This window comes from Chlamydotis macqueenii, chromosome 18 (genome assembly GCF_036417535.1).
Source record: "Chlamydotis macqueenii isolate bChlMac1 chromosome 18, bChlMac1.mat, whole genome shotgun sequence".
NCBI lineage: Eukaryota > Metazoa > Chordata > Aves > Otidiformes > Otididae > Chlamydotis > Chlamydotis macqueenii.
This window is the reverse complement of record NC_141573.1, coordinates 6,822,991-6,849,690: the sequence shown is the minus strand read 5'-3', so window position 1 is coordinate 6,849,690 and position 26,700 is coordinate 6,822,991. Positions and strand designations below refer to the sequence as shown.

At 46.4% G+C, this 26,700-nt stretch overlaps 1 protein-coding gene across 1 annotated transcript in view; it reads left to right on the top strand.

The window, feature by feature from the left end:
* Positions 1-26,700, top strand: part of CACNA1G (calcium voltage-gated channel subunit alpha1 G) — a 143,255-nt gene that overhangs the window by 91,647 nt on the left and 24,908 nt on the right. The window contains exons 17-25 of the mRNA XM_086762607.1: positions 2,593-2,693; positions 3,861-3,984; positions 6,869-6,937; positions 7,814-7,998; positions 14,602-14,728; positions 17,436-17,561; positions 18,173-18,262; positions 18,845-19,037; positions 21,530-21,580. Of these exons, the coding sequence (XP_086618733.1) occupies positions 2,593-2,693; positions 3,861-3,984; positions 6,869-6,937; positions 7,814-7,998; positions 14,602-14,728; positions 17,436-17,561; positions 18,173-18,262; positions 18,845-19,037; positions 21,530-21,580 (1,066 nt within the window). The remainder of the gene's footprint in view (positions 1-2,592; positions 2,694-3,860; positions 3,985-6,868; positions 6,938-7,813; positions 7,999-14,601; positions 14,729-17,435; positions 17,562-18,172; positions 18,263-18,844; positions 19,038-21,529; positions 21,581-26,700) is intronic.

Genomic DNA, 26,700 nt, shown 5'->3' with positions numbered 1-26,700 from the left:
CTTTATTCATCCTGACCAGGTGTGTTTTATGAACAAATAGTTATGATTTAAACCACATAATTGATATATCGCTTAGAACATAATGCAAGCTTAAGCAGCAATCAGCCTGATTGTGAGCAGTCGGTGCGTGTCTGGACCTCGCGGAGGAAGCGTTTGATGGGGCCGAGGCTGGAAAGACTCGGGTTTTCTTTTGCAAATATCTTACATTTGGCTCAAATTAACTGAACTGTGCAGTTCCACTGGTGGAAATCTGGAGTAATTCCTTTGATTTCAGATTTCTGTGGATGTGCTCAACCCTGCACGGTGCAGGCGGGCTGCGGCCCCGGCCGAGCGCTGGTGCTCGCCGTTCCTCTGACGCGCTGAGCAGAGAGACATGGTGGAAGATCACTTTTTGCCTTTATTATCTGATTTAGCCCATGAACCGCAAGCTGCAACAATTAGCCAAACCCCAAAATATCTTTGGCATTAAAATGGGACAAAAGGAATATAAAGAGGCATTCTGTGCTGCTGACGCATTACCATTCACTGCAAATCCCCATGATAAATACCAGAACTGCTTTGAATAATAGATACTTCTGGAACCCTTCCAGCTCGCGGAATGAACTGGACCGAGTCGCAGCTATTACTCCGTGTCCGGAGGCTGGAGTGGCAATGGCTGTTCTCAACGCAACTTTGAGCAGGCACCTGATTTTTATCCATTTATTTACTGTTGTTAGATCTATGGATAATTAACCTAACTAGGCTGCTCGGAGGGATAACACAACCCTAAGGATGCATGCTCTATTAAATACAGTTTAGAGAGAAGGGAGCAGCTCTGTCTCCTTGCCTGGAGTTGGAAAAGGGATGTGAAAACAGCCAAGACGTGGCCAAAACTTACTGGTGTGGTGTGGTGCGGTCTGGGTTTGTGTAGAAGGGGAGGGAAGGACAGACGGCTGAAGGAGAGGAGTAGAAAGATCTAACTTCTTTTTTGTTGTTGTTGTTGTTATTCAAACTTTTGTTACTTTTACAAGGTGGTTTTCGTTTTCTGAAGGGTTCAGGTTGTCACCAAAAGCTTTCATTAAATCGGTCACTACACTGGCCATTACCCATCGCTAATGAGACTCCCGGCTGAGCGCGTACAGGAACAGAAAGCACTTCTTCCCTTCCGCTCAATTACCCTAACAAATCCCATTTTTACAGTCTGGAGTTCACCCAATTGCTAACAGTTTGGCTCCGAATGAATCCCCCCTCCCTGTTTTTAGGGTGAAGTAAATAAAAGTGCCTCGGCCCCAGGGTCTGGGTGCTCCTGGGGTGCAAGCAGCGATTCCTGCGCTGTGCTTCGCACCCCTCTGCGTGCTCGCGGCTCTGAACATCTGCAGAAGGAAGCTTCAAAGAGCTCGTGCGGCCGCGTTCCCACGCGTGAGCCCATCCGAGCCCAGGTGGTAGCAGGGAAATAAGAGTAATGAACAAGCAAGGATTCATTTCTATTTATCTGTAAATGCAAAGCACTGCGGTGACATTGCACACACCGGTCTGTGGATTTATCTCCTGGTGCTTCTGTTTTAGAAGGGCTGGGAAAGCCTAGGCACAGTTGGAGAGATGTTTGCCTGGCTTCTGCTCTTGTCTGCGGGCAAGGTGCTAGCACTGCAATGTCAATTGGATTAAAGATCCTGACTTCCCCTCGGAGACCTATGGATGAGAAGGCGACAAACCTAATCCAGAGGTGGCTGCAGCTGGGACGAGGCTTCCCCCTCGGCATCCAGTTTTTCATGTCTTCAGTTGACCTGTTGGCCAAGGCTTTTACAATCTGCCCTCCTGGCCTTAACTGACCTTGCAGACAGTCTAAAACATTAAGTCTGCATGGCTGAGGATGTGCTGTGGTTTCAAGTGGGAATTAATTTGCAGGAGTCGAATGGCCCGTGTTCGTGCCGAAGGTCAGGCTGGCCACAGTGTTCCCTTCTGGCTTGGTAATCTCTTGTCTAATCTCTTCATGCTGAATGAGAGGCAGATGCTTGCCACTGCATTCCTGGACCAAAACTCAAGTCCCAAATGATTTCTTCAGCTTTCCAGTGGTGCACAGACATAGGGCTTGGCCCAGCGAGCAGCAGCAGTTCCTCTCTCTTTGCTCCCTTTATACCCTCTGTCATAAACATTATATTTTCTTTAAAAAACTCCAGACAACAAAACCCCCCCACAATACCCAAACAACCTTAGGAGATTCCAGCAAGCATCCGATGAGTATCTGGAGGAACTGAGGCTGATCAGAGTGGGTTATGATTCCTCTGGGCAAGGGTTTTCTTTTCCATGTTTGCCCTCTTGGCTGACTGTGTGCCAGATGCAGTTATTGTGTGGAGGAAGAAGCAAGACCCAAATCCTGAGAGCTCTCAGGACCAGCACAGCCCTCGCTCAGCTGCCAGAGCCCCTTCCCCTGCACAATGGGATCTTTTTTGGGGGGGAGATCATTTTATTTCAGCTTTACTGAGCACTTGGAGATATGTGTTCAGTGAAAAATTGCTCTGAGTCCTTCTCTTGGAAGTTTTGGGGGTTTATTTTTTTAACAGTTCTGTCTGTGTTTTCCTCCCGGTACGTTTCTGCTGTACATTTTCCTCCTAGAGCAAAAGGGACCGCATGAAGGCGTGGGTACGGGCACGTCTCCCCACCTGCTGCAAAGAGAGAGACTCCTGGTCCATCTACGTCTTCGCCCCTCACTCACGGTAAGGCAGCTGTGCTCCAGCAGTGGTGGCACGCCAGGCACGGGTGCCCTCGTTACAATGGCTCGCTCTCCCCTCTATCCCAGACGGGACTCCATACTCCAATCTATGAAACTTCCCCTGCTCCGGCCCTACATCAGGGTCACCCAGCAAACAGCCACCGGCTGCAGAGACCCGCTCTGGGACAGGCATGGCGCTGGCATAGGAGTGTCCAGTGGAGCCCCACAGTCTGGGGCATGGCTGCAGCTTTATCAAGTTCATAGTTTGCTTCGTCAGTGATGTCAGTGCTCTGCAAGTTTTTCACTTGATGGAGCGTGGGGAGTTTGAAATAAGGGGAAGGGTGCTGCATTAAGCACGTAAATCTGAATTGCCCCCAGTGCACGCTTACAACACAGAAAAGGACACTCCTTGACCTCCTAAACCTGCCTGGGCTCCTCTGTCCTTCCCTTTCCCTTTCTCCTTCTTCCAACAACCCCCAGAAAACACCCTCTCCTCGCCTGCATGCCCCCAGCTCTGCCCTGCCCAAAGCCCAGCCGCGCTGGGGCCATCTGGGCTCCGTGCTCTCCTACGCCTTCCTCTGGACACGCACCACGCTCAACGAGGGCTTCCCGTGTTTGAGCTGGTGGGCCCTGGGCAGCATTGGAGTTCATTCATACAAAGATTAGAGAGATTTTCAGAAACAGACTTTGGGAAATGTAATACGGTATTATAAATCCTGGGTCAGTGTACAGCCATCTGTCACAATAAATAGCTTCTGTCCCTTTGTTCCATGTGCACTCAACCACGGGCTTGCTGGGAGTATTTCTTCCTTTATTTAAGCTAAATGTGAGCGCTACGGACCAGGTAGGGGGTCAGATCCAAACCTGGCCGCACGTCCAAGTTGTGGAAGCATCTGCTCCATTTCAAGTGACCCAAAGCCCCCTGTGAACGTTACGAGGGCTTGAAATTTGTGGCCCGATTCTGTAGTTCAGATCCTTTTCTATTCATACCCCAGTCTGCCTGCAGCGTGCGGCTCTGCCAGGGAGGGTATTGGGAGATCGTAGCTCATCTGCTTTGCAAACCGTGCTTGATTCCTCTGCCGTGCGTCGAGCTGCTGTGTTTCTCCCCAGGCAGTTGAGCATTAATAACTAGTCTGTGCGCACTCTTTTTTTTTTTTTTCTTTCATGACAGATTCCGTCTGATGTGCAATAAAATAATCACACACAAGATGTTTGATCATATCGTCTTGGTGATCATTTTCCTGAACTGCATTACCATTGCCATGGAACGACCCAAAATCGAGCCTCATAGTGCTGTGAGTTTCTGAATTTAACATTTTCCTGTGCTCCTCATGGAGCTAACACCTGTGGCTTGGACCCCACTGCTCTGCACTCGGTCTCACTTTTTCTTTTTTTTAAATGGGAAGCTGCCAACACCCCCTCTGCGTATCCTTTGAATTAGGTACAGCAACTCTCCTGGTCCCTACCCAGCATCCTTTCAACGTACAAGAGAGGAGCTCATAGCCTGCAATATATCATATATCCTATTTCTGCAAGTCTGATCAAGGTTTTAACACATGACATGAGCATGACATCTGTCTCTGTTTCCTTCCCTGATAAACCTCCAAACACTTTTCCTCTCTCAGTACAATGTTCGTTTCTTCCATCTGTTCTCCACGGGCACATACGTGTGGTGTGAAGGGAATGGGGAAAACTGTTCATTTCTTACTCTTCTCTTCCCTTTGTGTATCAGCTTTGTTGTGACACAAGAAAAACTGAATTGATACAGGCACAGTAAGGACATTTCCCCAAACTGGTTTGCTTTAATAGACTACGTAAGGATTTCTCAAACCAGGCCCTCCAGGACCAACGTCCATCAATCAGAGGGGCAGAATCATCCTATTACTCTTTTATTTTATCATAGATTGTGGCTGAGAGATACCCTGGGCTCTTGCTGATGTATTGGAAAAGACTGCTCAGATGGCAATGGTATAGAATCCTGGTTTGTTGATGTAGGCGTGTCAGGCTGTTCATTTTTGTGGATCTTCAATGTAAGACCTTAAAACTGGAGTCTTGGCTGCTCTGTGTCAATTTTAAGCTTTCCCTAGTAGTACTCCTTACTGTAATATTTTGCCCAGCGGTCCTTCTGCTAAATCCATTTTTCTTCTTTTGGTTACTGTGCAGTTGTGGTGCACCAAGTTGCAGCTGCTAGAAGGGAGCAGGACTCCCTGCCAGCTGATCTAGCAGGAGGAATCACCCTGCTCTTCCCCAAATAGGGAACCCTGAGAATGTCCCCAAATGCTTCTTTGGAACCTATTCACCAAGGCTGGGTCCAAAAGTAGCTGTAGTTACTCAGAGATGAAGGGAATGGTGTGACACGCAGGAGCCAGAGGAGCCCACAGCAAAGAGCTGTAGCACAAAAAACAGTGCTTCATATATGAGAGAAGGAGGATGAACTGTGGTGTCTCCTGGCATCGGAAAAGTGTGGAGAGGAAAGGAGGCAGGGACCAGTGTGAGGTTCATCAGCATCAGATTATGACCAAGGGAACCAAAATGGGTCATCCAGGGCTGGAGCTGAGCTGGACCATGGTCTGGCTGCTGCAGAGAGAAGGGGGACGCTGAGCGCTGGGGCAGGGAGCAGGGGAGCCAGGAGGAGAGCGTGGGCTCTGCCTGCGCTGATGGAGCTCTCATCTGGAAACCGAGAGAGTTAGTTTAGCTTGAGTTGTTTAAAATAATTGTACTTTGCTTCCCTGAGCTGTGGATTTTCTAGCTGCTTCAAGCGAGTTCTCTTTCCCTGTCCCAGTTTCAGCTGGCTTATCAGAGCAGGGGATGCTGTTGCTAGCCAACATACACTTCCCATTGCAGAGTGCACGACATGGGCTGGTGAGATTATCCTTCAAAATAGCCACATGCTTGCCAGAGAGGAATGTAATATCCCCAGTCTCTCCTCCATGCAATTGCTGTTTTATCTCCAGCTCCACAAGCAGGTCCCCACTCTCCTTCCCCTGCACACTGCCTGCCCCTCCACAGCAGTCTTTTGTGTGGCAGTCAGCTAACGGCCAGAGATGTTTCCTATCACAGCTCAGGCAATCACAGTGCAGGTCTAGGACCTAATTAATTATGGACCCAGTATGGAAACAAGCTACTCTGTGGTTCCTGAGTCACTTTCAGTAAATCATGATCTGGCAAGCGAGAGAGTTGCCAAGGTGTTTTGTCTTGTTTAAATTGCATCTCATTTTGAGCGAGAGATCTGCATCTCTTACAGGACCGCTCTGTAGGGAGCAGCAGAAATAAATCCCAAATTGTTATTAGCAGAACTGGGGCTGGTTCAACTGTACGCGCACATGCATACATGCACACGCATCATCTTCCCCCCAGCCTCCGCCTTCTGCTGTCCATTTCTCAGTACAGGCAATCAGAGATTGTTTGGGGATTAGGGAGAAGTGTAATTTATTTAATGATCATCATTAAAAAGAAAGGTTTCTGCTAACTACAGAAAGGGAACCAGTCCATGGTCTCATCTGTAATCAGTAGCTGCTATTGCAGAAGAGTGGCAGCGAGGACTGCATGGTCTGGTGGATAGCGCAGGGGACTGGGAGATGAGAGTGTTTGGGCTTCACGCCCAGGTCTGGCCTGTGGCTTTGGGCAAGTGACTCAACCTTTTGGGGGCAGGTCTCAGCTGGTGTAAACCCCCAGAGCTTTGCTGGCTTCGGTGGAGCTGTGACAACTCGTGCCAGCTGCGCTTCGGTGTCCCACGGGTCCTGCTTGCCTTGCAGCAGAGCCACGCTAATATTGACTTAATTTCTAGGAGAAGTGTGAGCTCGGTGATATTTGCACTGTGTGGTGATGTCCACAGGCGAGGGGCGGGCAGAGATTTGTCAAGCATGCCCCAAGCGGGGGAGGTCTCCCTGTTTCCGCTGGGGGATTTTTGGGGGCAAACGGGGCGGATTTGGGGGCAGGTGCTGGCGGCGGCCCCTGTCCATGGTGCTGACTCAGACCCGGGCACTGGCGGTGCTGAAGCCTGCAGAGCGTTATTGTCTAAATATTTGGATTTTCCCCTCTTTGCGAGCAAACAGTCCGAGACTTGTTTCAGCACAGAAGCTGGAGAACAGTTAGCAACCATCCAAATATGCACAAGGAGATGTACAGCTGTGGAGAGCAGGCTCTAAAACTTTGTCTCTCTTTTTTTTTTTTCTATAGGAACGGATTTTCCTAACGCTCTCCAACTACATCTTTACAGTTATCTTCCTGACTGAGATGACAGTGAAGGTAAATTAAGCTGGAGGATAAGTGTGCCTGCATTATATTTGTGATATTTTATTACAGTGGACTCACAAACCCCCTAGGTCTACAAGCTATGAGTGAGGTGTATATTTTCCTTTTCTGAGTCATGTAAAAATACCCACCACATGCCTTATTCTGAGCACGTTTTACATCATAACAATTTAACTGAAGTTGCTCTTGATTTACACCATTATATGAGCAATGGGCTGCTTCAATTCGGCAATCCTTCCCTATTCAGCAAAGCTCTTGAGCACATGCTTAACTTCAGCCATGCATGTAAGTCCCATTGTCTTCAACAACCAATTGTCCTCAACAACCTACGCAGCTATGTGCTTTCCTGAGGAGGGAGAGACTTAAGCACGCTGAAACACTTTGCTGGGTTTAAGGCAGGAGGCTCAGAAACTCATTGCTGTAAATCTCTCTTGTGTAATTCATAATCATCTCGCAGAACAATTGCTCTTTCTTTGGAAAGTTTCTCTAGTTTCTTTATTTGCAAAGCTTGTGAATGATTGCTTTGGGTCAGCCGCTCTGAACCTTTAGTCCAGCAGCTGATAGGAATAAAATATGATCAAACTTTTTATGCCAGAGCTAAACATGTTAGGAACAGTTTCGTGCAGCTAGGTTTAGTTGCATTAGAAAAATATCAGCGGTAAGGGACAACTTGGGATGTTTCTGCAGAGGTATTTTTACAATCTTTGCAATATAACACTTTGCTGATTTGTCTAATTAGGTTTCTATACTGGGAAGCAAATGGACTCACAGACTTGTATCTGTAAACAATGCACTCTCAGCAGGTTGTGAACTGGAAGGAACATATTGGATGCGATAGTCATAATTTGTTGTAACTTGGTGTCCGGGCAGGTGGTGGCACTAGGCTTGTGTTTTGGGGAGAAAGCCTACTTGAAAAGCAGCTGGAACGTGCTGGATGGGGTGCTGGTTCTCATCTCTGTCATCGACATCCTGGTCTCGATGGTGTCAGACAGCGGCACGAAAATCCTGGGGATGCTACGGGTTTTGAGACTGCTGAGGACGCTGCGGCCCTTAAGGTAAGCAGAGGGTGAGGAAGAGGATGAGTGTAGGGGGTGTGTGGCATTGGGGGAGCTGAGCTTCTCCTGCGAGCAGCAGCATTCGTGCAAGGGAAGGGGCAGGGGAGACAAGGGCATGGCGTCCATTGCCAGCCTTGTGCCCAGCCTCCTGCTGCTCCACAGACAATGAGCATCCACAGGTCCTGCAGAAGCCCGAAGGAGCTCCGGGCGCTCGCTGTGTTTTGGGACTGGGCCCGAGTGCAGTAGTAAACTGATCAATGCCTCTTTTCCTCATTAGAACACACATCCCCTGCTATTTGTGTTTGCATTTGCTCTGTATAAAGTGCAGCTTACCGGCTTCTTCTCCCCCTTTCCTTCAGGCAGTCAATGGCTTTTGTAACAAAGAAGGAAATTAGTCGCAGGTGGCAGATCATTTTTAAGGAAGCAGAGACTAAACTGTTGCTTAACCTAGGATGCAAAGAAGCTTTTTTTTCCCCCTCAGTTTCCCATTCATTTTATGGAGACATTTGTTTTGAAAATTACCCTGACAAGATGAAGGCCGTTGTCCTGCTAACTTGGTCCCCCATCTCCGAGAGCAGAGAGTATCCCATGCTCCAGGAACCCCTCTGACAAGAACCTGCCTAAGGACCAGCCTTTTCCAAACAGGCTTCTGTTTTGTCCTGTACCCCAAGGCATGGAGGTTTCTCTCCGTGCTAAATGCAGTCCCTCTTTAATACCATTGTTGCTGCTCTTGTTATGCAGCAGCTAATAAACCTGCCTGCTCAAAGCGCCTTTGTGTGCCTGTCGTATCTTGCTGCTGCTTCCTTCATAAAAGGTTCGCTTTGAGTTAGGATTTTCTCTTTCAGGACAGAAAAATAGGACCCTGCTTCTGACAGAAGATGTTGTTTTACTACCCCTGTGTGAATAATAAGTCTAAATAACAATGGCCCTGCCCATACCTATATCGTTCAAATATTCTCAACAGCTATGAAAGACATTCTGCTAAACTGGGCTATGTGTATGTTGTGCCTGGTGAGTTCTAGGACGTGAGCTGCTTTAATAATTTTTATCTAGACAGATAGTGCCATTGGTGTGGTTCAGCTCCTTGACCATATGACTAGGATGTCTTTCTATGTGACTCCAGACTTTTTTCTCTTCATGTGTCCCCTGGCATCTCCACGTCAACTGTAATTTCTGGGCGCAGTCTCTGCCAGATCGCTGGTTTGGTAGATCTGCTCTGTTCTTCTGTGTTGGCTGATTTTCGATTCACATTAAGAAAATCTACAAAACAATTTGGATAGCTTTGGGTAAAAGTATTGATTTCCCATCTCTGAACTGTGGAATGCAAGTTTCTTTTTTGAAGCGGTGTGGTTAAATTGGATCTAGAGGAAGAGGCTTGGGTTGTGCTGAGCCCTGCTAGAGTCACCTCTCTGACAGAAAAAGCACTAAATGCTTCTTTGTAGATCTATAGGTCTCCTGGCCAGGACCTGGGTCTTCATTTACTAGCACCTTTCTCTCGGTCACCTATGTACATGGGTAGTCTGCAGTTATGGGGAACAATCCACCGAGTGTCTGCAGGCTGGAGGAAGTCCTGCCATCTGGAGCGTGTGCAGGATTAGGCTCTCCCATTGCTATTCCGTTCCTGTTGGCATTTGATATGTTTTCTCAAGAGAGTGTGGGAATGTTTTCAGCCAACATACTGTTTTCTACTACAAAGGAAATGTAAAAAGACAGCAACAAACCCATTCCCTAAATATGTTCACAATCAGTTCTATTCCCCTGTAATTAGATTTGTAGGAAATGAAAAAGCAGCCATCAAACTGGGGGCTTTTCAGTAAGTCGTAAATCTCCACATGTGGAAACCCATCTGCCTCTGTGATGCACATCTGGGCTGCCCTCAGCACGCCTCTGCCCGCAGCTGCCCGCTCTGCCTTTGCTGCGGGCTGTGCTGCGTGGCTCAGGGGTCTGCCCGGGATGTTCATCTGGATCAACATGGGATGACAGCTGGGACAGGTGACCCTGAGGTCTTTGCACACCGTGGCTCCAGTCCCTGTGTCCCGGCGAAGTCCCCTGTGGAGACCAAGCCAATATTTTTCCTTTCCAGACCAAAGCGAATGCTCTGTCCCCACCACAGAGGAGCTAACCTGGCCCCTTCTGTCCTCCCTTTCCATGGGCACTCGGGGACAGGGCTGCAGAGAGGAGACCCTCAGTGAGAAGCCAAGCCACACTGTGGGTGTCACACTCAACTCGAGGGCAGGGACAGCCCTTGTCTTTGCATTGGCTTTCCTGGTTGATGATCCGGAGGGATTCTTCTTGCAAAAGACCTCCTCCATTCTGTCTCTTATTTTCTCCTGTGAAAACAATCCCGTGGCTTTATGCAGCACACAAAACCACACATGCCTGTGCCTTTTGCTCAGGCACTAAAAAAAAAACCTGGCCTGTCTGCCAATCACAGGCTTTTGATTACATGATTGATTATCATCCTCCAAATTGAATCCATAAGGATTTGAGCCCAGCTTTATGACCAGAATTCCAAAAATATATTCACAAAGGAGTGACATTTAAAGACGTTTCCATGACCCTCTGATGTTTCAGCCAGTAGAGGGATTGCTTATACAATAACATTCCTGCCTAATGCGTTCAACCTGCTGTTGTTGGGATCAAGTGTTGTAGCTTGAGATACAAGAGAAATCAAAATTGAAAATGTATTCAGAATTAATGTGGATGAACTTTGGTGCTGTTTTACTCTCTACAGAGCCCGGGCTTTGACTTCCAAAGCAGATGGATAAATTATTCACTTTTCATACCATTGCAGTATGAAATAGTAATTTCATAGACTTTCTTCTACTTATTATGTTATCACCTTTGCTAGTTTTTTTTTATAATCTATGGAGGAAGGTCCTCGTTAACATTGATCTGCTACTTCATCTAAGTGCTGCTGCTGCTTCTGAGAGCTCTGATCAGACTAGCAGGCTTAACGTTAGTAAATGTGATCCAGCTGGGGTGAGGCTGGCAGTGGGTTTGGACGGTCTCGCACCAGGGGTTTAACAGCACTGGGAATGCTGAGACCAGCAGAACCAGGAGGAACTCGAGGGATTAATGTTTCTTCACACTGACATAAAAAAAAAAAAAGGTCTTATTTCAATTTCCTCATTTCTCGTATACCTAATGCAGACTGGAATTGTCCTGAATGCAGCCTCGGTGGGTTTACGGCTCTGGTACGGCCAGAGGGCTCCAAATCAGCTGGATTCTTCAGCGATAAATTGAGGAGTGGTGGCTCAGATAATATGAGTTTACAAGCCCGATATCAGCAGGACCTTGGGCAATATTGATGAGGCGTGAGGATGCTGTATGTTGAAATATTGGAGGTGACACTAATAATCTGGAAATGCTGAGGATTTCATTGGTATTTCTCAGGGAGATATCAGACTCTCAGGAGAGCAGTGGGAGGCTTTGCACAGACTTGCCTTGACGTTGGATCAGGCCCTTAGTTTGAGGCAGCTTCAAGATCTGAAGGTTTTCATTAGTAAGAACTATTATTTTTCAAAATCTTTTCAAAGTCTTCTCTCCCTGTAGGACTGGAAGCAGCACTGGCATGAAGCTAAACTGGTGGCAGTTTTTACCCTCATGCGTTCTCATTTGAGGAATTCCCTGGTTGATCAAAACTCTGAGAGCAGCCAAACGCTGCAGTTTCTCAGCCCTTTTTTTTCTCAACACACATGACTTTGCGAAGTCAGACAAGTAACCTCCTATTTTCTCTCTCTGCTGGATACCAAATAGTATCTCACAAGGGAAATCACTTTATTATTTCTAGAATAGGCTTTCATAATAAGTGTTGGAGAAAATTATCAACTTTAGACTCTGGAGACTAAATTTCTTCCTTGTTCCCCAAATTTTAAGGATGCTCGAGTAGTTTAAACCTACGATTTAGAAGACATGACTTTGGTTCCATCCTGTGTGACAGTGAGCAGAAATATGTAAGTCAAGATCCCTAAAGGCACCAAAGTACCTAATTCCCATCAAAATCATTGGAAATTAGGTGCCTGCGTACCTCTAGAACATGGCTTGCAGTCCACCCGTGCCTCGGTTTCCCAGCTGTAGTTTGGCATTTGTCGTGTTTCACTCAGGACTGTGTGAGGGTAATAGGTGAGGGATGGTGAGGTCTTTAGGCCATCTGAGGATTCAGAAGAGGTTTCAGCCTCAGACTGCCCAGCCCAATGCTTGCCTTGTGCACTCAGATGGAGTGGGAAGACACTGCCCATTAGGCTGGATTGACCGGCTCAGGGAGTCGAGCACACTAGCCTGCCGTCCAGCCTCCTCTGCAAGCTGGCCTTGGCTTAGCTCTCAGCATCGGTGCAGGTACAGTGCGACAGCAGCAGCGTAGCTGTCCCAGCGAGGACCTCAGCCTGGGCTAATTCACATGGGCAGTTCTGGCAGCTCACACCGACCCATCTCCATGCTGCTCCGGCTGCATGGGGTCCACATTGTCCCCTGGGGCATCTCAGCCTTGAGCAGCCTTCTGCTCCCTGAGCCACCTTGCTCCCCAGCTACCTGGAAGAGACACCCAACGTGAGGAACAGCAGCATCTGCCTTTTGTTTCACTGGTAAAGGAGTGGATAAAAATACCACCATCTGTTTCTTTTTTAAAAACGGTAACTGATGAGTTACCTTTGACATTTTAAGTAAATATTTAATCAGAAAAAAGGGAAATAATTTTTAGCTTTTCAGGATACTGTTCAAAGCCAACAGTTTTTGAAAGACCTGGTGGTGCCTGTGCACGCAGCACTGAAGTTTGCTAAACCTGCCAGCTCTGAGGCAGGAGAGGGCTCATGTAGGCTTGGCTGGGGTCCCAGCTGAGGCCACACATGTTGGTCACGTGGATGCATCCATGGGGACCTCTGCTTGAGCATCATAGCCCAGGAGGGGGAGAGAGGAGGAGAACTTTCATCCTCTCCAGGCAACAAAACTCCAACTGTGCTTCAGGTGGTGCACCAGACTTGGGGTGAAATGGGAGATGTGGTGAGAGGACTCCCATGGCAAAAGAGAGAACCAGGCAGAAGCAAGAAAGTGGGGAAGTTTGTGGCACTTTTGAGTGCCAAGTGCTCTTTGAGACACTAGCCGGTACCCAGAAGCACACAGGTACTTCACTCCCTCCGACTTACACAGCAAACAGCTAACTTCTGCCTTGGGAAAGCACAGTTTCTATGGCATCAGTACAAATTGATTTACAGAGCTAGTGAAATGCTTAATTCCCATTGGCATCAAGAGGAGGGAGGCATGCAGCCTCCTCAGATGCCTTTCTTGGTCCCCCAGCTCTCCACCTTCAAGTCTGTGAGCCTGAATACCTCATTCATCTTGCCCAGCACAGTGAGATGGCTCCTCTAAATCACCCAAGCCTTGTGATTTCATTGTAGTCTTGTCCTTGAGAGTATAGTACCGTTTCTAGTACAGTTTCTCCCTTTTTTTTTTTTAATCTACTTCAGTCATGATGTCCACGTTATTCTTCCCCAACTTTCCCATATGATCTAATCTTCTGTCATGAAATTCTGTGCAGTACCAGACAGAGAGGAGCTACAGAAATAAGATTAGATGGCTGTGGTCCTGCTGGTGAAGTTTCACCTGGATGACACCACTGGTTGAGTAGCTGAGGTTGTACAGTGGGTATAAAGCAGAGACTGTGGTGGTACTGAGGAGTAGCTCAGGTCTCTGTACGCAGCAGCACTACAAGGGACGTGTACAGATTTTTTTTTTTTTTATGGTGAAGGTGGTGAGGCACTAGCAGAGGTTGGCCAGAGAGGTGCCCCATCCCTGGAAACATTCAAAGCCAGGTTGGATGGGGCTCTGAGCAACCTAATCCGGTTGGAGATGTCCCTGCTCCTTGCAGGGGGGTTGGACTGGGTGGGCTTTAAAGGTCCCTTCCAACCTGAACCATTCTGTGAGTCTATAATCACCCCAGATCTGCAGGCAGCTGTGTAAGAGTGGCTTCTCCATTTCACAGACTGAGACAGGGAAATCAAGAGCCTTGCCTAAATCAGTGCAGGAACGGACACTGGGGGACCCTCTCTTTGCAGTCCTGGACAGGCTACAGATGTAAAGGTGTGTGTTTGTGGATGGCCCAGACCAAGAGGCTGGATCCCTGGGAAAGTGTGATCAAGGCTGGAAACCTAGAGAGCTCTTTGGATGGAATGGCAGGAAAATGAAAATGCTGAGGCTTGAATATTTTATAGTGAATGGTAACTAGAAGATGCTGATCAGCAAATGGATCAAGAATAGGTAGTGGGTTAGATTAAAACCATCATTCCAGGTTCAAAAAATATGAGGCTAGCCTTATATCTTCCTTTCCTAGGTCCTTCTCCAGTGACTTTTCTGGCCTGGCTCTCCTCCTAGCTTGTCTCTTCTTTTATGCAAAGCTGCAAGTGTAGGCAAAGGCCCCTTTCCCTCAAACACCTCCATAATCTCACAGGCCAGTCTTCCAGAATTGTTGCTTCTATCACAATTTTTTAATTATTTGCCATTCTAAAAAAATCCTCTAATGCTGTTTTCTCCATATCTTCTATGTCAATAGGAGGCAGAACTGGCCAAGACCAGGACTAACACAGCTTTTGTGCTTACATGTCCCCACAGAGTTATTAGTCGAGCCCAAGGACTGAAGCTGGTGGTGGAGACTCTCATGTCATCCCTGAAGCCCATTGGGAACATTGTGGTCATCTGCTGTGCCTTTTTCATAATTTTTGGGATCTTGGGAGTTCAGGTGAGTCCCCTGTAAGCCTCAGCACCTAGCCCCAAAAACAAAACGAGCCCCAAATGGCCCCGCATCTGGGTATCTGTACCAACAGGCACAGATTTTTGGTTTTGGTTTTGAATCCATAACTTTGCCATCGTTAACAGCCTGGAATGACTCAGACCCAAGGGCTTATGCGGCTCTCGGTCCCCACCCCAGCAGCACAGCATGGCTCTTTCTAGTGCTCTCCTTTATTCCTGACTTCCAAGTCCTGGCAATGTGTCGCTTGACGTGTTGAACTTTCTTGAAGGTTCCCTGTTGCACGCAGCGATACATGTACCACCAGAAAAACTCTGTGCGGGGAAACTGTTAAATCTCATTCCCATTCCGTTTGGGAGATAAAGTGGGGACATCTCCCCTCCACTTTTCTTCTAGGTACAAATCAATGGGGAAATGGAAACTCTCAAAGCTGAAATTCTTGGTTTGTAAACTCCAGAGAGACCTTGACCTGGAGATTCATTCAGAGCCTGACAGTTGGTATAACTTGAAAGCTTGCAGAAATAGAAATTTCTGAGTCTGCTTCCTGCTAGCTCTGCTGGCAATATCCTCACTCCCAGGAGCGCAGGAACCCGGGGGAACAGTGGCAGAGTTTCCAATGCAATTGGCTTCTCATTACCTGAGAAGAAGAGATTGTTTCATATAAATACTCTGACATAACACTTCTTTCTGAAGTTTATCTGATCTGTCACAGCCAGCTTTGGAAAGCAGCTCTGTTTGGCTTTGTTTTGGAAAGGTGTCTCATGTAATATTTTATACTAATATGCTGTTTAAATAATAAATACAGCATTGAAAATAAACAGAGAGGAAAATCATCCCATCCATAACCATCGCAACAGCTAGATTGGCTTAGCGTTACAGCACAACAACATCCATCCATTATACTAAACAGATTCATAAAACTAAGCACATCCTGTAAAACAATATAAAACTCAGACACAGGAAAATTTATGCCAAACAACAAAACTTAGAGTATGCTCTTTGAATTTCCTCCCTGCTAATTGTGATTGCTCTCCCCAGCGACTTGCAGTCTTGCATTAAATTGTCACTACTATTGATGTGCTTCAGCGGTAGATGATACAAGCAAGACTGATCCTGTATTCAGGATGCAAAATTCTGAGTTAATATTTATGTCTAATTAGGTGTAAGATGAGGGCCGTAGCTATTTTCTATAAAAAGACGATCTCTCAGAGTTACAGTTGGCTTTCCCATGTAAATACAAACTGGGGATCAAACTAGAGGGTTTTAATGCTATTAAAATCCACATATCCAGGTTTCTAACAGTGTTTCCTCTTAGCGAGACTGTTTTTCTCGTAGAGCTTGTCCATGCCTGAACAGTCATTATAAGACACAAGAAATAGATTGTTCAAATAAAGTACAGTGAGAAACACTGGGTCTTTCACTTTTGGAAGGGCTAAAATCTGAAGCACTGTCAGGGATCAGCATTTTTGCAAATTGGACTTTGTATTTCCAGACCCCGTTAGTAGCGGTGTTGTGGCTCCCATCTGAGTGGCATTACGGTCCAGCTCCTGGAGAAGTTATGTTTATAGACAATATATTAAAACCAGTTGTTTACGTTCCTGCTTAATTAAAACTTTTCTCTGGGAAGGCTGTATCTCCCCAGTCTGCCTTACCCACAGATAGTGTTTCTCCGTGGAAAGATCAGGGAATACTTCTCCTCTTGCATCCAGAAGTTTTATGACTGCGTTGAGTGGTGATTAATTTTGCATGTCTAGAGAACATCCTTCTGCTGTTGATTTCTGAAGGAAACCCACGGAGTAATGCGTGGGTTTATCTTGTTCGCTGTTATTTCTACCGCTATTTGTCTAGAACAACAGATCAAAACCCGTCAGCGTCTTTTCTCTGTATACCCAGGTGGTGTTTGAAGGAGCCTGGAGAGCAGGTTGCCATTTCCCCCCAAAACAGTCATGTCAATAGCTTCTGTCAGCAAATAAAACCAGATTTGTTGGATGTCTCCCAGGTTTTGATACCATCCATCCTGCCTAGCATCAATCACCCTGTCTGAAGCAGTAATCATCCCCTGCCAGTCTCTGTTCGTGCACGGGAAAGCACCAGGTCTAGAATAAAGCATGCGGAGGCTCCCGTGCCTCGTGCGGGTGTAAATCAGGAGCTGGCTCCCCAGGAGCTGCGTGTCTCCTGGCTTATGCCAAAGGAAATAAACGCAGGATCAGGTACCCAGCACCAGTTGGGCTTGGCTCCTTAAGCTCTGCACAAGGAGTATTTTCAGAGACCACCATTTCAGAGGGGCCCCGTTACACCTAATTTGTCCGTGACTCTCGAAACCAACATTGTTAACTGGGCTGAGAGTTACCAGAGTCATTCCACGTGTGGTAAGAAGCCGTTAGCTGGTCCAGGCTGTGAGCTGGGGCCACGCTTGAGCTGGCGGCCCAGAAGCAAAGGCCTTTAGGCCAGTCTCAGACCGCTGAACCAGACAATCTAATGCATGAGGTGGGTGTCCTAAATGATGTGAAATCATGCATTTGCTCATTAGGTGCACATTACACAGGCTGCTCGCCCTTAATAACCTGCAGGAATGAGGCCTTTGCTTCTCTGGTTGGCGTGGGCTGTGCAGAACGCCCCGGGAGAAATGCCCATCATCTGCAGAGAAATCCTGCAGACCAAACTCTTACGTTTCCTCTCTTATTTGCGTGTTTTGCAGCTTTTCAAAGGCAAGTTTTTTGTCTGCCAGGGAGAGGACACCAGAAACATCACCAATAAATCAGATTGCACAGAAGCAAGCTACAAATGGGTCCGGCACAAGTATAATTTTGATAATCTCGGCCAGGTATTAATAGAATGGTAATCTGCTTCTTTGCTCCTTTACCTCCTTGACTTAAAACCCGTGCATTATTATCCCATGGGATTTTCTTACAGGGCACTACCAGTCCCAGGAAATATTCAGTTCACACACACAGCGTTCTGTCTCTGTAAATCCCAAAGGAAGTGTTTCCAAGCAGGCATACACTTCTTTTCGGGGCAGAACAAGCACATGCGGCTTTGTCGAGTACTTAATTGCTTCACTGCTACATAACAACCCAAATATATCTTGCAGAAGGGTTTGTCTAATAGACCTGGACGCTTTCAGCCATCTCTGCAACACAGCCTTATTTTAGCAACGTGGTAAGGACTAATTAGTCGGGAGCAGTAGAGACCTGGAGGGTAGAAATGAAGCTGCTTTTGTCTTCAGCTTTGTGGCTTCTGAATTAGCGCACATCGCTGACCCAGGCACTGACATTGATTGGTTTTTGCTGCCAGGAGAAACTTTGGCCATCAAAGTGTCCCATTATCAGACAGGTAATGATAGTCCTCAGACAGGGAAGGGCAAAGAGGAGTAAAATGTTACAAGGAAAAGAGCTTTCGTGCAACTACGCCTAACTTTTTCCCATGTGTTTCTAGGCCCTGATGTCTCTCTTTGTTCTGGCCTCCAAGGACGGCTGGGTGGACATCATGTACGATGGCTTAGATGCTGTGGGAGTTGACCAGCAGGTAGGCGCTCCAGCAGAGCTGTAGGAAACGAGCTGTCAAAGGTTGTGTGTTTTGGCTCTCGTTTTGCAAAGTCCTGTTGGCTTCCACAGTCAAATGGGGTGATGGGGCTGGGATCGAGGGAGCTGTTTAACCCAAGTCCTGGGGTGTGACAAGGAATCAAGTGAATAGTCTGGATTTGGACCTAACCTTTTCCCTACAGATTTTGCAGCACAACTGGTGTAACTAGCGTTAGGAAAACCGCACCTCTCAAAGAATGGTGTGACTTTTTAAGCAATTTGGACATTTCAGGAGAAACTAAGTGCTTTGTGTAGGTACAGCTTTTCAGAGAGGGACTTGCAACAGCTGCAAAGGATGCAACTGTCCTGCTGTTGGCAGAACAGAGGTGGTTCTTCTGTCCTCAATGTGCTTTGTGTTTTAGGAGCATTCAGTTAAAATATCTGAGGGCTCTCATTTTCAGGAAGAGCATAGCACACTGAGGTGCCTGAAAGGGGCACCCACGGGTTTTGTGGGTGGCAGCTGTATCAATTTTTTTTTTTTTTTTTTTAAGGTTCAGTTGACAATTTGCCTTCCTCCCCTTTGTAGCCAGTCATGAACTACAACCCATGGATGCTCCTCTACTTCATCTCCTTCCTGCTGATTGTGGCCTTCTTTGTCCTCAACATGTTCGTGGGGGTGGTGGTGGAGAATTTCCACAAGTGTCGGCAGCACCAGGAGGAGGAAGAAGCCAAGAGGCGGGAGGAGAAGAGGCTTCGCCGGCTGGAGAAAAAGAGAAGGAGTAAGGAGAAACAGATGGCTGGTCGGTAGTCTTTCCACATCTTTCTGAGTCCTGCTTGACCTTCCACACGGTCCCCTCCTCCCTCCCCTCCCTGCCTCGCATCTGGTGATCATTCTCCTCCCAAAAGCATGTCCAGCTATAAAATTTGCATGAAGGAAATAGTGTCATTTTAGACTGAGCAAGGAGCCATGGAAGCCTTTTTAATGGCTGCATGATTTGAAATGACCTTTCCATTGGAGGTTATTTAAATTAAAATATAATAATCATCAGACCTGGAGCTTCTTGGATAGCAGAGCTCAGTGTTACACAAATAGTGACAACTGCAAAGATCAGCAGTGCCGGATGGCACCATAAATCTTCTGAGTCATGAGCACTGTTGCTGATATCTGGATTCACTATTTGGTTTATTACAGCCTTGTAATGCCACAGTGATGTTACCTGTCCCATTTATCAAGCAGGTTTATTTATTGGCACAGTAGCACCACTGCTATTCAAGAGTGTAATAAAATAATGGAGCCATCTCATTCTAGTAATGCTTAAAAACTCCTTAGAGAAACATATCAATGCATTTGCTTGAGAAATACAGATTAGAGGAAAAAAAAAACAGCTGAGGAGAGTAACTAACTAGACTACATAGCACTGATGCAAATTGAACCAGACTCCAAACTGGATGTGCAAGCTTGCAGCCCTGCCTAGAGAAGACTTTACAGGTGAATGGAGGCTAGACTTCTGCTCTGCCAAAAGTCTCCAACCTGACATATGTCTTTCAGTCTTTTTTTTTCTTGTAATTTGGTTGAATATGTAAGAAATAAGTCAGCCAGAGGCCACAGGTCGGAGGTATTCTTCTCGCATGCTCTCTCTTCTGACTGAACTTTCTCCGTTGCACTTCGTGTCCATGGCCTCACGCTTTCCCTCCCTGGTCAGTCCGCCTGCTGCTCTCTCTGTGTTCCCTTTCACATCTCTTCTCTATCTTTGACAGACTTTAGTACTGTTTAAGAGGCTGTCTGATCAGGTGCTTGTTCCAAAAGCTGGTAACGTTAAGTCTGTTTTATTTTTTTTAATAGTCTACGAGGTGTTTAATATCTGCCACAGGCTAATCGTGCAACCATGTACCACAGCGGTGTCTCAGCCTCTCAGTTCAGCACTCACCCAGCACTTTCCCTTAGTCACATCTTTAAGTCCCATGAGCTTCACGGGTTTTGTAACCAACAGGATGTATCACACCAGCCTCTGGACATCAAACTTTGGTTTATGCCGAGAGCCTGGCTTCCTCGATGGTCAGTGGAAAGGTGGAGGCTTCCCTCAAGAGTGGTGGAAGACATGTTAGACTGTTCTTAGTTAAGTGGGATACAAACGGAAAGAATTTTTTTTTTCTTTTCACATCAAGGAAATGCCTAGAAAGCCCACGTTCCCAAACACAGTTTCAGGCTGATGATTTAGAAAATGTTTTTAAAGGCTGGATAGAAAGATCCCTATTTAAAGTTGCAGTTTGGGAAAGCAGACATTTATGTAGAAGAAAAATAGATGTTTACTTATTATTAATGACCTTATTTAGAATGCTAGAGGAACTAGATGAAGAAAAGACCTAAGTCTGGGCAATTTCCCAGCAGGGAAGGAATCGCAAACAATCCTTGGAGATGTAGTTATTCATTCAGTCCTATGAAATGCCTAATTAAAGAGGCAATAAGCAGCAATTTTACTGAGGATCAAATATTGCTGAGTATTCAATTGCCATAAAAACCTTTCAAGAGCAAAGTACGAAGCCCTCCAAATTGCTTCAGAATAATTTTCCCAATTCGCATTCAGTGAAACATTGGTTTTAATTGACCGTGTCCAGCTTTGGCTTCGGAGGCCACAGATGTCATTGCTTAGCTGCATTCTGCGTGGTGGGAACTTGAAGATGATACCAAGATTTGATTATGCTGGCTTTGATTATGCCAGCAACTGCCTGGGGGCTCCTTTCAGCTGGGCTTCCTGAGTGTCCCCAGTTGCCCAAACCAACCTATGGATGTCAGACGTAGACATCTAACTGGTTGCACAGTTGGTTTTGATTGTAGACTCTTCAAATGCAGTTACCCAATTGGACATCTGAAAACCAGAAAAACCTGTGGGATCCCAGCTTGGTGAGATGTAGGCGGGTGCAAGAGTGGTCAATGTAAGGCACGCTGGCCCAGCAGGATATGTGCCCTACCTCAGGTACAAAGTCTGTCCTTTATAAGTGTCTTCTCCTTCATTGTCATCAAGACAGAAGGTTCTCAGGAATCTCCTGGGCTTCCACCTGTGTAGGTGGGAGAAGCACAAGAGCCCTTACTTTTTCACAATGAGCCGGTGAACCTGATCCCACCCTCCATGAAGCACAAGGAGAGGATCCCGCAAGGAAACATTTCCAGTAGAGGCAACGGAGAGCCTGAGAGCCGTAGGGACCTCTGACGGGGAAGGGAAGTCTTGCTGTGTTGTCCTGCCGGGTGATTAACGCCGTTTCGTTCTTTTAGATCTAATGCTGGATGATGTATTAATGGAGAGCTCAGCCAGTGCAGTTCAAGGTACTGGGAAGTCGGCACGTCTCGTCCCACTTGAATGGCAGTGCTGTGTCACTAACGGCTGGCCACCGCTGCTGTGAGGCATCCCACTAAACCGTGTGTGTGGTGCAAAGCTCGTTTGCTTACTTCATGGCACACGCATCTCATTCTGAACCGCAGGTCTGCAGACCTGGCTCAGGACTGACACTTGCAAACCCTTAATTTACCCCTTGGTCATGTTATGTTCTTCAGTATTTTTTTTTTCTGGTTTTCATTAAGACACTGTCAGACTTCTCATGGCTATTTTTTCCTCCTTTTTTTGTTTTTTTTTTTTGTTTTTTTCTTAGAGAATAATGACTGAACTGTGAAATGAATCCTTTATTGTGTACTCTGGTTTTCCAGCCACCAATTTAGGAGTCTCTGAATAATTTGCAGGAGTATCTCTGGAAGGCAGGCAGTCTCACTGAGAGAGGTTATTTCATTATTTCTCTAGCCCTTGCTCATTGCTCCACAAATGCTGTGCTTCAGGAAGCCATGGTATTTTTTCAGCAGCATAATTCAGCGTAGCGCAGAGCCTTGGTGCTTTAACGGAGAGATCAACCCCACGGCAAGCCTCAGCGCGGACGTGGGGATTTGGCCGTTGTACTGCCCAGCTTGTAAATTCTTCTTATTGATTGAGAGTTGCTTGATCAATGAGGCATATTGTGAATTAAAAGAAATGAAGGTGCCATTTCAAAGCCTTTCCAGGTCCTGGAGAGGATGGACCAGCTGAGCTGAGCACTGCTGGGAGTGGCCATCCCGACCAGGGTTAACGCTCACATCTCCCTTTCCCGTCCCACCTCACTAGGATGATGCTCAGGGCTGCAAATCTGTCCCTTGCTCTTTTTATTTTTAGGAGACACTTTGATCTGGAAAGCATTTTGTTTAATTCATAACTTAAGAATATTAGCCTGAATAATTAAAGAGGCGCCAACATGGAAACAAATATAGCTGTAATTTTCGACAAAAATAATATGCTAGGAAAATCGTGCCATTAAAACTCTCACCTGTGAACAAGCCTCACTGCCTGAGATGGGAGCAGGGCTCCATCCATCCCTCACATATTGCAGGGAGTTTTGAGTCAATAAAAATTGCAAGGCAAGGGCTGTTGGCTTTCATCGCAGAGGATAATGCAGGGAGACTGAGGTTCCTGCCTTATATTTCTAAGGCTTTTTGAAGTTATCACAACATGCTTTAACAAATCCCGAATCTCCTTCCCATTGCTATTCCTGGTATTTTTGTTTCTTGGCTTTCATTCTTGCTGTTCTTGGTGGGCCTCCTGTCCTCTCCCACGAAACGTGGGCAGCATGGGTGGGGTGTTGTCCTTGGGTTTGGGGACCTGTTTCTTCTTTCTTCTTTTTATTTGGTTGCGACTCCTTTCCTGGTCCTACAGAGCTGTATCAAGGCTGGTTTATTTTATTTTATTTTTAAGGCATTGAACTCATTCCAAACCCCTCCGTTATCCCACGCAGGCTCAGAAAGACTCTTAGAGTTTGCCTTTACAAAGTGTGCGATTGTCAGGTCTGTACTTTGTGTTGCCTTTTGTTGTCTTTTCTTTGGATCTAGTGGTAGTGAACATGTCACGCTGCTCTTCAGGCACCAGCGTGAGGGAACAGAAGGATTTTTACCTCTGAACCTGACTGTGGGGGATATGAGGGAATCAGCCCCGGGTGCTGTAGATGAACCTCCTGTGGTTCAATGAGAAATCTGGAGTTGTGACCTCAAAAACTTCCACACATCTCTGCACTTAGAGGGCTTCTTTTCTCTTTCTGTGAAGACAAGATGGAGTATTGTGTGTGTGCGCTGCTGCCTGGTGCTTAGTGAGATATTATAATTTTATTTTTCCTTTTTTTTTTTTTCAAGTCTACATTCTATCACAACTGGAATCTTCTCAGTGGAAATAATTTATCATTTTCCATTTTGCTTTTTTTTTTAATAAATCCATTCGGTACAATAAAAGCCAAGTAAAATGCTATGTTTAAATTAAAAAAGTTCCTTCAGTGCAAACTACTTTTTGACCTAATAATATTCTTGATACTGTTTGTAAATCCAGCTGCGTCATGGGCTCGTTGGTCACTGGTTTGCTACTGTCCTCCAGATATACTCAGACCTGCAAAGTTGTTAATTCCCTTATTATAGGAGAAGGAAGAAGCTGGAGGAGACTGTAATGGAATTGTCCCACTCTCGTGAATTCCAATTTCCTGTGCCCACGCACCTCCGGCTTGAAAGGCACCTCAGGGAAAGTGGCAATTTCTCTCTTGACAGGGCTATATTCAGAGGCAGCTGCTATTCGGAGATGTTTCAGAGCCGCGTGCCCAGCCCAATTTCCCCCGCCAAGAAAATGCAGTTAATGGGAAGAGAGTGGCCCCAGCCTCATCTCCCGTGGCACCGGCTGAACCCTGGGACCCACCGGGAGCTGGCAGTGGCACTGCCTGGCAAAACCAGGGGTGCCGCCAGCGCTGCTTTGCTGGTCACTGGTGCCATTTCACAGGTCACGTCCTAGAGCTGTCAGACGAACAGCGGCATGGGGCTTAATGCCCCAAACCCGGGCTGTGATTGCCGAAGACAAAGGGGGAAGTTGGAGCAGGCTTAGGAATGGGAAGTGTTTATCCTGCAACAGCAATGGTCACTGCCTTTCCAAATGGGCAGGGGAGGACGGAGATGAGTTTGGCTGTCCCAGGACAGAGGTTGGAGCTGCCTGGGGCTGCCATTTCAAGGCCAGGTTGGATGGGACTCTGAGCAACCTCATCTGGTTGGAGATGTCCCTGCTCCTTGCAGGGGTGTTGGGCTGGATGGGCTTTAAAGGTCCCTTCCCACCCAAACTATTCTGTGATTCTATGATTCTATCCTCTGCCTCCCAGCCCTTGTCAAGGGGATCAGTTATAATCCCACAGGATGATGCAGGAATACTGAACATCAGCTTGGGAAACAACTTGAGATGAGAGCTCATAAAAATGATACATTAAAACCAAGTGCACCCGCTCCCCTTGCCAGCGTGGTCCCCTTAGACCACCACCACCCAGGATGAGCGGATGGGTGGGACTCTCCCAAACCGGCTCTCAACCAGCTGCAGAATCTCCTTCCTACCTGGGTTAGGAGGAGTTGCTCAGGATCCACTGTCTGAGCTGATTTTCTCCAGTGTACAACATCTAAATTTGAGCCACTTCTCCCTGTCCCTCACTCCTGGCCTCCAGCCGTGGTGAAGCAGCTCGATTTACGCCCTGTTTACCAGCCCAATGCCTCATAGTGGGCTTTTGCTGTATTTCTCCATCATCTCGCATTCTCATTCTGCCGATTCTTCTTTTGTTCGTTCGCTCTCCCCCTCTTTCCTTTAACCCCACGTGTGCCGGGAAGCCAAGTTAACCTTTCCAGTAATAACCGAGACTAACCCAGAGCTCTTGTTGTTCTTGACACAGTGTATTGTAACAGTACAGTAATGTGGTGTTGTGTTAGTTGTGAAGTTCACCACCTGGAATTTAACAGATGTCTGTATTTCCCAAGATGTTGGTATTGTTTAGATCTTTATTGCAATAATTAGAAGTGATACTGTGTGATAGGGGGCACGGGCTTTGCATCTGGATAACTACACGTGAGCAAAACCCAACTTCTCTGCAGAACTGAGCAGGTCGGGGTAAATAAACGGGATTTATGCAATAGCGAGGAAATGGTTTATCTGTTCAGAAAGTTCCCTGCCCACCTAGACACAGTAGCTGTTTATCTGCGGTCCTCGGACAGCATGCTAGCTCGTGTGTGGTTCATCTCGCGGTAATATCTGTGCGGCACTAACCTGCATGGCCGGCACGCGGCGACCGGCGAAGCAAGCAGTGGCATGGTTCATAAACAGGGTTGAGAAATCCCCTCTTAACATTAACAGGGAAGGAGGAAACATTCACTGATGGTCATTTCCTAAGGCTGTGGGAGCAGCATCCAGAGACGTTTGGCTGTGGAAACCTGGGGGGTTGTGTGCTGGGAAAGGAGCTTTGGGGTTGGGAGAGGGGGGATGCGAAGGGGGAGGTGGATATATGAACAATTAGCAACCCTGCTTATGAGGTCATGCACTGGCTAATCCGGGGACAGGAGCCCTGCACAGGAGACATTTTACAACCTCTCTCTAAATCCTCTCTGTGTTCTAACAGTGTCGGTGCTATTCTGTAGGATTTGGAATTACCTGTCAGTCAAAGCTGAGAAAAATTTGAATTCCAGTGTAATTATTCATAAGTAAATCCAGGGCAAGAAAAGGCAGAAACATTGACGTTTTTCTTTTTGAATGTGAATTATACATAAATGTAGAAGAAAGTGATCCAGTTACGATGGTGTTTCTTTCTGAGATGATAAGTTGCTTCATAAAAATAGGTCCTATTCCTAACCTAATTGTATTCAAACATTTTAGTTAATTTGCTACTCATAATTTAGCATAATGTGATCGAGATATCTTGACTTTATGGAGATTTATGCAGATTCTGAGATATCTGACAAAGTCTTATGAGTGAGTCAGCAGCTACCAGTGGGCTTTTTTTTTTTGTAAGCACTCAATAGATTCAGCATGAAAATTAATTTTATAGACCTTTTCATCAATGTCGTGCTTTAGCACTCAGGTACAGATCAGCTAAAGCACACTGCAGATCAGAAAGTGAATATTAATACTGCTTTTCATTTGATGACACTGAAGCAGAATTTTGGGCATTCCAAACCCCTACAGAATAAAACTGCTGAGTGATTTGTCTCTCTGGTCCCCGGGCTGTAAGGGAAAGGTCTGTCTCTATGGAAAAAACAAAACTTCTTTGATTTTTCAGGATCTTGTTACGAAGCAGGAAGCACATGAAACCATTAAATCTATGGGTTTGATTGCAATGTCATTGGTATTGGCAAAGTGAATTCTATTTCCAGGCAAAATTTAATCTTCTAAAATTAGTTTTCCCTGAGGTAACCCAAACCTGTGCTTCGTGGCTTCATTCTGCCCAACTTTTTTGCTCGGAGTAGTGTATCAAACTGTACATTTGTTCAGCAGCACTAAATATCAAGCTATGTAATTCTTACAGCTCAATAATTTTCATAACCAGTTGATCATCTAATTACGAGAGTAATATTCTACTCTGACATATTCA